The sequence below is a fragment of the Uloborus diversus genome, chromosome 4 (genome assembly GCF_026930045.1).
Source record: "Uloborus diversus isolate 005 chromosome 4, Udiv.v.3.1, whole genome shotgun sequence".
Taxonomy (NCBI): Eukaryota; Metazoa; Arthropoda; class Arachnida; order Araneae; family Uloboridae; genus Uloborus; species Uloborus diversus.
In genome coordinates, this window is record NC_072734.1 from 35,835,838 (window position 1) to 35,847,964 (window position 12,127).

The 12,127-nt window shown below is 33.7% G+C and overlaps 1 protein-coding gene across 1 annotated transcript in view; it reads right to left on the reverse strand.

The window, feature by feature from the left end:
• LOC129220323 (N-alpha-acetyltransferase 25, NatB auxiliary subunit-like) overlaps positions 1–12,127 on the reverse strand; it is a 72,646-nt gene that overhangs the window by 55,635 nt on the left and 4,884 nt on the right. Inside the window, 1 exon segment of the mRNA XM_054854722.1 lies at positions 4,958–5,096. Within this exon segment, the coding sequence (XP_054710697.1) occupies positions 4,958–5,096 (139 nt within the window).

The window sequence follows — 12,127 nt, forward strand, 5'->3', positions numbered from 1 at the left end:
AACTCGTGATTGCGGAAAATCCTAATTTGAATTCAAAATTTCAGAATTCAAATCAATTTTGGAAAATTCAGAAGTTTTTTTTTTCATAAATTTGATGGTTTCAAGGTTCTGTGTCCCCTTAAAGCATATTTTAAAGGTTTAAAACTTTTTTTCCTTACATACCAATCAATTTTAATTACGGTAAGCAAAAAAAAAAAATAATTTGAATCCTGACATTCTGAATTTAAATTATGTATTTCGCAGTCACGAGTTGAAGCAAGGACCCTACTCATTGGAGTTCATTGTTTCTAGAAACGGCTCCTGTCCCCCGAAGCCTGCCCCTCCTCCTGGGCGTGTGCATAGTTGTGTGTGTGTGTAGGTTTGTGTGTATGGACGTATGCGTGGTGTGAGTGTATGTGTGTGAAGTCGTGTATTTGTATATGTGTGAGCGTGCGTTGTGTGTAGGACATGGACGCTTCCAATTAGGAGAGCGGATAGCTATGGACCGGGGGACAGCCGCCGCGCCTGCAGAGGATGGCGGCTGGTGGTGCTGCAGCAGGCCCCTGGTTCAAGCTGAAAAAAGGAACCACAACGTCAAGGACGGTCAAGCAAGAACAATAAGCAATCGTGATTGCTCAAAAAAATCATTAGGATTAAAAAGCCAGGAAAAGAAAAAATAATAAATGCCAAATATTAATTGAAAAAAATATATATAATTATTTTTTACAAATATTAATTATAATTAAAAAGTGCTTTGAAATAAGTACTATGTTTGGCAACCTTATGAACAGCTAATCGGTTTCTAGTTTTGTTTTGTACAAAGCTGTGTAGTAAAATGAAAAGTTCACTTGTAATAATTAGCTAAAATAAATATTTTTTAATTAAGCCTATTTTTTATTATTAAATTTCCTTTCTATAAACTAAAAAACAAGAAGTAAATAAGTATTCTACACTTGCTTACTGCTGCTTGGGTAACAATGAGACGTCTCATTGTGGCCCAAACAACAAAATAAAGATTTTTGCTTCATATCATTAAAATAAACCACGAGTTAAAAATAATATAGCTAAACAATAGAAGATTAAAGTGTCAGTAATAACATAAACTATGACACTTATCTTAACTGTTTGAAGGTTTTTCAAGATTATGATAGATGCATGAAAACTATCCAAATAGCTTTCAGTATGTCCAAACAGTAACAAATCTTTTTCTACAAAGCAAAAGCATAGAACAGCATGGAACTAGGAATTCTGGGAAGCATTTTGGTTACGTTTACTCCTCCTAGGTGGTGATAGCTGTCAGAATTGTATTTATTTCTGAATTTCCATTGTCTCATTGTGGCCCACCCTCGCCTACAACATTTTTGTTTTATTTTTTATGAGGTTTTGAAACAAATTGATTCACTTTATTTCCTAATCAAGAGAGACCAACCTTTACTTTCCCGTGAACGAATATAATCTTCCCATATATAACGTCCTACGTTTGATCTTCAGTTTTGATCATGGTGATGGCATAAGAAATTTTCATTGGAAATTGCGATTACTTATAGGAAATGGAAATGTGCAATGACATTGGGAATTCGAGGAATATGAACTGACTGACCTGTTGCTGTTCCAGGAAGCAAATACTCTAAATCATATTAGTTCATACTGATTTTACTTGGGGTCCAGTTCCATTGCATACATAAGACAAATTAAAGTTTCGCAACGAAATTATTGGAACACCGCCTTTAATTTTAATACAATGAATATGGGCTCTTATATGTGTTCTTAAGATACAGAGATCGTACAGAATTCCTAAAAAGAGACGACTTTAAACAGGCTTAAAAAACATCTGCACACGTTTGTCAAGGGAAATCATATGAATAGTTTAGTAAGAGTCACCGGCAAATGTGAAAATGACACCTCATTCAATGTTGTCTTAATCTTTTACTTCTTTTTGAATCTACGACTTCTACATTCAAACAGTGGCTCTTCAAACATCCATAATAAATTAGAGGGCAGATCTTTTTCTCTCCAAATGGATCTTTTTTTTTCCTATGAAACGTATGGAGTCTTTCTGAAGGGAGACATTCAAAGTAGTTTAAATCTGGAGTGGTCAGTTTTTCAAATACTAAGTAAAATTGCTCCAATTAAGTTTTTTTTAAAAACTACACACACACATCCTCAGTGTGCCTATGATTTTGGTTTAATTTATTAAATTTTTTTTCATTTACATGCACAGGATAATGCCAATAAACATTAATTTGCGTTCTGGTATCACAGGCGAGCCGCTGATCGGTTAGTAACTTGGTTTTGTGATTGGAAACATACTCATTCAGTAGGTTGCAATCATGTATTAATATTTTCAGTAAATTAATACCCAATAGCCAGGGCTAAAGCACAAATACATGCTTTAGCCCTGGCTATTGGGTGGTAATTTACTGAATATACCATGCCTTGTCTGCAATCCTCGAGTTGAACCGAACCATTGCTTCGGTCACTCGTCTGGTCTGCACTAATTCTATATTAGCTACCAATTTGTTTGGCACTCTTGGCTTCCTTAAGACGTTTTCCATCTCCAGCTCAGTCACTTTCCTATGCCGGGCTGATGAGTGCTAATAAGCACGAAACTGCAGTCCTCGGCTGGAACATATAAACATACAAAAACCGCTCTCTCTCTCTTTATAATATAAGTATAGATTTTACTGTGCAAGTTTGCCTTTCATACAAAGAAATTTTGATTAGGTGCAGCGGTTCCGTAGATTACCAGGAACATATAAACATACAAAATAAACCCTTTCTCTCTTAAAATATTAGTATGGATTAAAAACCTCAAAGTTCAGCCCGAAACGCATGCAAAATTACAAATTTTAGAAAACACAGATTAATATCGTCTATCTGCACTACTTGAATTCAAAAACTAATTTACTTGAAGTGAACCCCAGTTATAACTCATTTGAATGAATTTTGATGCATTAAAATTCTGCGACTCTAAATGGTTCGCAATGTCCAAGGCTAACAGAATGATATATACCTTCTACTCTGCAGCCTCAAATACACGGGTGGTGAACAAAATTAAGAGATGGAAAGCATTTTCCCAAATATCTCGAGAAATATTGGATAAAAATAAATGAAATTCGGTATGGATATAACTTATATAGTGCGACAATAGTATGCGCAAAGCAAAAATTAAAGTGCAATTCATTGGTAAGAATTATTGCCAAAAGTTCAATGCGTACTGAACTTTAGGATGAAAGATGGCAATGAAAGTGAGGCTTGTATGGTGTGTGGTCGCCACTAGTATGGTGTGCGGTCACCTCTGACAGATAGACAGCATGCACAACGAGCATGCATGCTATTAATAAGAGAGTTATGGAGTGATTGTAGAAGACCCCCCCCCCCCCACTCCTCCACCAGAGCAGTTTTTAACTTCTCAATGGTTCTGGGCGGGGTTTGGAGTATCGCAAGAGCCCTCCAAGAGCATCCCAAGTATGTTCAATCGAGTTCAGGTCAGGCGATTTGGCTGGCCAATCCAATCAATGAATATCTTTGCTTTCCAGATACTCTTCAACTTGGGACGGCACTATGTGGTCGGCAATGTCATCCATAAAAACGAATTCAGAACCAATAGCACCTCTGAAAAGACACACATAGGGTTGTAAAATCTTTTTCCTGTACCTCTGGGTGTTCACAGAACCAGTGTCAAACACATGGAGTGGTGGTGTGCGGGGTATCCTGCATGATCCTTGCCCAAACCATCAATCCTCTAACAGCAAAATGGACTCTTTCCATGATGTTACTGGGATGGTATTGGATTCCAGGTTCCCTCCATATGAATATTCACCGAGAATTAGGTTCTAGAAAGAATCTGGACTCAACTGTGAAAAGAAAGATAGCCCATTGGAGGTGTGACCGGTGTTGGGGTGCTGTCTGCACCATTGTACATGCTCCCGTTTGTAGGAGGAGTGCATAAGATGCAAAAATGGTGGGCTTCCTGGCATACAACCCTCTTTCACAGAGCCTCCTGGGCAACTGTCTTCCTTGAAACTAATGTTCCTGTGGCAGCAGCTGTGTCGCTGTAGACTTTCTCTGGCGCTTGGCTGTAAGTAACAAATACTGGTCTTTATTGGGAGTTGTTGCTCTCAGACAACCTTGTCCTGGTCTTCTTGACACTTCCCAATGTTTTTAAATTGACTCCAAAAATTCGAAACAATGCTTGGAGTTACACACAATTCCCTAGCAGCCTGAGATTGGGACTGCCCTGCTCAAGTCTACCCACAATTCTCCACCTCATACCTTCGCCTAAACAATGACGTTCACTTATTTCACCCAAAAATCAAGAAAAACATCAAGATTATTCAAGAAACACAATACAAATCGTTACTGTGTTTTAGAATGGAATGAGCTGAGAAGCTGGCTGCAGACTTTTATACCTCCTGCTGCCTTTGCAATGTCCAGAATAATACGTAAACTCATCTCAGCGACTCCAACAAACATAGTGCTACTATATGACAACTAACTGTCCAGGTTTTATGTGATATTTTATTGAAAATGTTTGAAAATTCCTTCCATCTCTTAATTTTGCTACCAGTGTACATGTAAAGCTTTTGGTGGTTCTTTCGCCGCCAAGTGATTTTTATATCACTTGCTTCTATTCCTTGGCATTCAGTTCCAAAGGAACCTCTAACTTTTTTGTCATTGCAAGTACAGGACAATCAGCGCTTGTGTTTACATATACCAAGAATAGATCAGTACAAAACATAAACTAGGAGTGAAGAAAAATTATTGGTTTAAAAAATTAGGATAAGTACATATATGCATAATTTATAGCCTATGTCACTCAGTAAGAATGTACCTTTTTCATTGTGAAAGATTTTTTCAAATAGCTGCAATGGTTCCGGAGATTATCTCAAACATATAAACATACGAAACCGCCCTCTCTCTTTATAATATTAGCATATTTTCTTGAGTGAACTAATAAGTAATAATTTCTACTAACGCTTATGTAATTCTCTGTAACATATTGTCATAGCTTGAAGAGTTGGATCATCAGTAGGATCTTCATCATGGACTTCTTGTAACGAAAGAAGGGCTTCATCTTGCCTTCCAAGACGGGCCAAAGCAAGTGCTTTTAAAGCCTAAAATATAGTTACATAAAAATAAAAAGATAAGAAGACAGCAGTTCAAGTTACTTATAACAGGAAATAGTCAAAGCTAGAGAACAAATAAATTTCAAATTTTTTCAGTGGAAATTTGCAAGAAAAATTGCAAGTGTGCTTCAAACCACTTTTTCAGAAAACACATGAACAATAGTTTGGGGTATTTTTAATATTAGATCTTAAAACTAGCTCTGTAAATAAACACAGTATTGGGATGGTGCTAATCACTTCATAGATGAACCTTATCATTAAGGAGGCACTAACTATTCGGTTGGCATTTGGATACAAATACTAGTGTGACGACCAGCAACAGGCTCTGAGCACAGCTACGTTGGTCCTAGTCAAATTATCAATCCCAATGAAGAGAAAGAGCCTTCTTAAAACTATTTGCCCCATTGTAACAGCTGCTTCTACTAAAATATTCCTAATACCTACAACCCTGAGGAGGCAGCATTTTTTTTTCTTGATTTCAAGATAAGCTTGGGATTTGAAAAGCATAAAACAATGACCCTTGTTTTTGCAATCTGTGCAGAAATTTAGCCCATAATCTTCCTCCATACAAAAAACTTAAAATAGCTGGATCGTGTCCCTTCTTACTCTCCTTCACTTTAGGCTATACATATTAAGCATATTTTGAGAACTAATTAAAGCAAAATAATTTTTTGCTTTCATGACTTTTAACATAAAAATAAATGTTAATGTTTTATTTACTTAACTTCAAGCTGATATTGATTATAATAATTTTATTCATGTATTTACTCACTGCTTAGACATAATTGTTATTATTTTTCATTATTATTGCATTTTTTCGACAACCTAATCGGAAAAAAAATCGAGAAACTTTTCATTTAAAAAATACATGTACAATAAGAGCAAACAGAAATTTCGAGAACCAGTTCCACCTCCGCCTTTTTTTCTGGAGAAATTTATTTCCGCCCATGAAAATTTGAAAAAAATTTTATTTTCTTGCACAAAATACCGAATTTAAATATTAAAAAAATTTGTACTCCAACATTTTTTTTTTAAATATTTTTTTAATGTTCAGTATTTCACATGAAAACACTAACTTTGATCATGCAAGTTGTAAGACAATTTTATTTCCTGTGCATCGAAGTATTACTAGGCTACTTTTCACACTAAAACTGATAATGTACATGTACACACAAGACAGAATTGCATCAATTAATGGAAATGCATAAGTTAAAATTTTAATATATTTTCATCTCTGTATGTATATCCAAGCAACAAACTTTTTATAGAAAAAGAAAAACACTTCTAGCTTAAGGTCTCCAGTCTTGACTGATTAAAATACCCAGACCGACAATTGTTTTTTTTTTTTTTGCTTAAGGAAGATCAATGCAAATAATGATTTGTAATTATTGCTTATTCTGCACACAAACCGAATATTAGGTTCAGCCAATTACTTTAACATTTGGTAACCGAAAATCAACAATTTTAACTGTTTATCAATTGGTAAACAGACTTTATTTTTTACCATGAATGAAAGTTATACTAGGGATAATACCATTTTAGAAAATTAAATGAAATTGTTACTTACTAATATTATAACACTCTAAGTTATTTTAGGAAATATTACTTAAAGATAAAAAATAAAAATGATCTGGCAGCAGAGTTGCACTATTTTGTCCACCCCGGAAGAAAACCTAGAAAAACCCGTCCCGGACAAATGTCATTATGCCCATTTCATTCACTTTTTCGATAAACTGAGAGTTTTTAGTTAAAAATTTGAAGTTTGAAAATAATAAATAAGTTTATAGATTCTTCGTATTCGAGTAATATTTTAATATAAAAGTAGTATACAAACATGTATATAAACAATTGATTGAAAAATATTTTTAAGTGAAAATGAAAAAATTAAGATCAGTAGAAGTTTATGTAAGTGTGTATATAAATCATATTAGTGTTAATAAGTTATAATGAATGTAATAGCATTTATGAAAACAAACACATCCGCTGCACATTTTTAAGATCTTTACATATGATGTGGAGGTTTATTGCCCATAATAAATGCATTTATAAAATTAAAAAGTAGAAATAAAAAGCTTTTTAAAGTTGGACTCTCAAAGCATTCAAAATCATATTTAAAAAAGAGGGAGAGGAAAACTACTTGATATTAATAAAAGAAATGTTGACATGAAGTGAAATCTGTTCTTGTAATGCAAATACAAATGTGTTTTAAAGCTATCTACCCCCTTGTTCATTATAGTCTCTTCAGTTGCACTGTTCGAAGTACCCACAACCCTACTAAAGTAGTAATTTGTATCACATTAACATATCCATAAAAACATGCAGAGTACATAAATATTTTACTATGAGGTGATCAATAAAAACTCGAAAAGTACAACAGCAAAATGTTTTTAGTCTAATTTATGCATTGATAATCAGTTAATTTTTCGTTTTGTCCATTTTGCCCAATTTTTTCCGGCGCCCTGGACTTTTTATAAAAAAGTGGACAAGATAGAAACCCTGTCTGGCAGTTTAAATTAGACTCAATTTTTTTGATAAAATTATTTATCACTTACTGATACTGAAGAGACTAAAATAACAGAAAATCTGAAGAATAAATTATAATTTGTAATGATAATTTTAAGCACAACCTAGGTTTGTATTTGTATGTCAGGTCAGACACACAAACAACTATTTATTTACAACATGTTACCAAGATTAACAGATATAAAATCCTATTATCAGGAAAGGACTAATTATATATTTATGCAGAGTTGCAGTTAAACATTATCCAAATAAGCCTTATTCACTTTTACTTTTCAAATGCTTTTTTTATTATTCTATTTATTTTAAATTAATAACACTTAATATAGAATAATTTAGAACCCTAAATGCATTTACATTTGTAGAAGACATAAAATAGATAAATCATTTTCCATTTTAAACTGGTAAAGAATAAAAACTAGACCCAAATACTCAGCAATCAGCAAGCTATGGTATTTGGTGCAATCTTACTTATCATCCAAGTATATTAAGCACAATAACTTGTTTAAGAAGTTTACTCTCCCCTCCGCCCCCCCCCCCCCTCTAAAACGGCTTTTTATAAAGATTCACTCATTAACCTGAAATTATTTTGATTGATGTAATAATTTTTCTTTATTCATTCATTCTCAATTGAACATAATTAACAGATTATTTACAAATAACATTTTGATGAACAAAACTCACATATTTGCACACTGCACTTCTGTCCTATGATATTTTAAATTTTTTAAGTTAAACAATATGGTAAACAAAAACAAGCAAGTTTCACAGAAGTAAATGCAATTTAATTTCAAAACACATGAAATGTCAGAAATGATGCCATAACAAAGTGAAACACAGATAAAACCCTTAAGGCTGCTCTTCAGTGGGGAAGAAAAACGATCTCGCTTGAAAATGGGCTTTTTCTTTAAACGAAAGCAATGTTCATCAGTGAAGTGATTGACACTTCAACAACCAATAGAACGAGCGGTGGCCGATGAAAGTGTGGATCATGTGACCTGTCACATTTTGCAGGGGGACAGACCGGACGCTCCCCTGCTGTGCAGAGTAGTCGAGGAGGTAATAGCTGACGGCGAAACGAAACCGCAGCTTTTTACAGACCCTTCCAAGGAAATTCTAGCTCTTTCCCTCTTGAGTCTTGACTACATAGGTAAAAGAAAAATAACTCAGTGTAAAAGGCGCGGTATTTTACATTGCCGCGCATTTTGCAATCCCGCTTGTGATATTAATTTATTTGCATTTGCACTAAAATTAATTTTTGAAACGAAGATTTTTTTCCCCATTAATACGGTTCCTGATCTCATCTAGGAAAAATTAACGAATGAATGAATATTTGCAATAAATAAATTTATAAATTCGTTTTATTTTTAGAAAAATGTTCGTTATTGAAAATTGATAATTTCAAAAAAGGAAGGAAAAAAAAAGATAGCCTGCATGACCACACTGAATTTTAACGAAATGAACTCCAAATTCTAACCAAAAAATATTCTTTAAAAATGGATGATCCTACTTAATATATTTGAAAAATCGAGTGCCGAATAAAAGTGGGGACTAACTAGTTATCGGTTGGCGAAATTTTTTCACTTCCTCTGCCTGTTTGCCACTCTCCCCAACCCCATACGAGTTGGCAGAAAACGTTCTTAAAAATAAAACTAGATCCTCTTTGCATAGTTAATACTTGATTGTACAATAAACATTAATGCCACTAATTAGTTACATTAACCTTTATTTGAACTGATAATATTTATATTTTAGTGCTAAATTAAATACTACTTTGTTGGTTAGTTACCTGTTTTACAAATGTAGTGGCGACTAGAAAAAAATGTGGCTACTATAAATGCCTTTTCTCACCACTGGTGACCAGAAAATTCCCCTAATCTTTATCTTTGAACCCTTTTCTTTTTGAAAAAATATTTATTTATCTAATTACTATATGCAGATGAGAAGGCTACGATAGCATTTCTCAAGGGGTTGTTATGGTGAAAGTTCTTTCAAATTGAGCATAACAACGGCAAAGTCGCGGACGGCTACGGATAAGGATTTCCTGAATTTGAAAAATTAAAGATTTTTCTCTGATCTTTGTATGCAAGGGTGCTCACCCTGCTCCAAACTCAAAGGCAAAAATCACTCCTTCCCCCATTCTCAATGTTTGTAAACTATCTTGCGTTGAAATTTTGGAATAAAACTAAACCTAGCACTTTTAAAGTCTCAGATTCCCAGTTACTAAATTTGGCAAAATACATGAGGTATTACATACACTATATGACCAAAAGTATTGGGACACTTTCAAAAATTCACAATTTTACGGATTTCTCAAAAAATAAAAGACCAGTTGCTCTCTGCTCTGTAATTTTTTTCTCATGAAAAGTATACTCCAGACGTCAAATCCAATAACAATTAAGTCTGCTATTCATTTAGGGGACCAGCAACAAATAATCTGTTCTTATCATGAATCACTCTATAACGATGGCAGGAAAGTGTTGCCAGTTTGCTAACAATCCCTTACCATTCGTCGCCTATCCTAGAATTATAGAAATTCGGCTCATTAGATTGCTGATAACTTTTTAAAATTTAAAGAAATTGCGGCGGAATTTTTTTCATGGATTGTAGGATGTATCTGAGCTTTGAATTATGAACGTTATAAATTGCTATCTTTCGTGTCTGCGCAGTGAAAAATTAATAGCTTTAACTGTTCATATTTCAACAAATTTTCAATATTTTAACTTCAAATTTTATTATTATGTTTCTCTAAAATGCTGTCAAATATTTTAAAAGTTTAGTAACGTTTGACGAAATACTCTGCGTAATATGAGGCGAAAACCTTCAAAAAAATTTTGCATTTTTGAAAGAAATGCTTATATTTCCATGAGTATAAGAGATACTTTCACAAAAAAAAAAAAATTAAGTTTTTGATAGATTTTTAACTCATTTCTGAAAATTATAGCTTATTCCCAGCAATTTGCAATGAAAAATTATCAAAAAACTTTTTTCCTCAATTTGCTGTCGGTCCCCTAAATGAATAGCAGACTTAATTTTTATTGGAAAATGACAACTAGAGTATACATTTTATGCGAAACAAATTATAGAGCAATCGGTCTATTATTTCTCGAGAAATCCCTAAACATGTGAATTTTTGAAAGTGTCCCAGTGCTTTTGGTCATATAGTGTATATAGTGCTTCTACTTCAATACATTGAGTTTTTATTAAAATTTTCTAATAAGTCTTGTGAGTGTCCGATCCTCGTTAGTTGTCATAATAAATATTAAGGGTTGTCCTTTTTCTCAGGAGGCACGAAAATATTACCTACATGTATATCTGCCTGAAAAAAAAAAAAAAAATCTCGAAATACGAGGCGTGTTTTTAAAGTAAGTTCCGTTTTTATATAAAAAAGGAACGAGTACAGATAGAGCTAAGTAATTTAGTGCACAAAAATCTACCACCCTTACACTATTTTTCGACATTGCTCCCGCGATTTTCCAAGCATTTGTCATAGCGTGATACAGGTTTTTGTATACCTATTCGTACAAAGTTACCGCCCGTTTAGTCAACCATGAGGACTCTTACAGGGCTTTGGCTGGGGCGTTTTTGAACATCCTCTGGTCTGCCCTCACCTCGCTCGCAGCATCTTTCATTTGTTTCGGCATCTAAAGTCTTTCCAAGGTGGTCTGTGGCACAACAGCAATAATGAGCTCAGAGAACATGTTATCCCATAGCTGACTACACAGGCGGCAATTTTCTATGAATAGGTATACAAAAACCTGTACCACGCTATGACAAATGTTTGGAAAATCACGGGAGCAATGTCAAAAAATAGCGTAAGGATGGTAGATTTTTGTGCAATAAATTTCTTTGCTCTATCTGTACTCGTTCTTTTTTTATATCAAAACGGAACTTACTTTAAAAATACGCCTCGTACTTAGGTGAAAAAAAATCTCAACGCCTCGCTCTGCCAGATTTTAAAGTTTTTATCGCTCTGCCTCGTTTTCATGCATCTTGCATTTAATTAATCAATAATAAAAAATAAAAAAAAAGGGGAAGAAACAGATTTGCAAGAAATACATAAAGTTGAAACAAAAATGAAAACGAACAGCTTACATTTAGGAAAGCAATAATAGGTACAAGTAAGGGTTCACAATTTAAAAAAAAAAAAAAAAAAAAAAAAAAAAAAAAAAAAAAACAAGACAAACTTTTTCTTTTAAGTTCTGTGTTACGCACTTCTGTGCCGAAAAATTATCGTATCGTGTCTTCAGTCACAGAATAAAATGAATGTTCTAATCAAATAATTATCAAGTAATTTTCATTCGTATAGAACAAAAATCTTTTTTTAGATCCCACATTTTCTATTCTATTGACTCCTAGTAATATGTAAATTACAGCGAGAGAAAGGATTTAGCTTCTTGTTTAGGAGAGGGAACCATTTCTATATTTAATTAACAAGATCTTTATCGTAAGCATACTATTTACTCAGAAATACTCCCTATTTTCCCAAGCACTCTGTT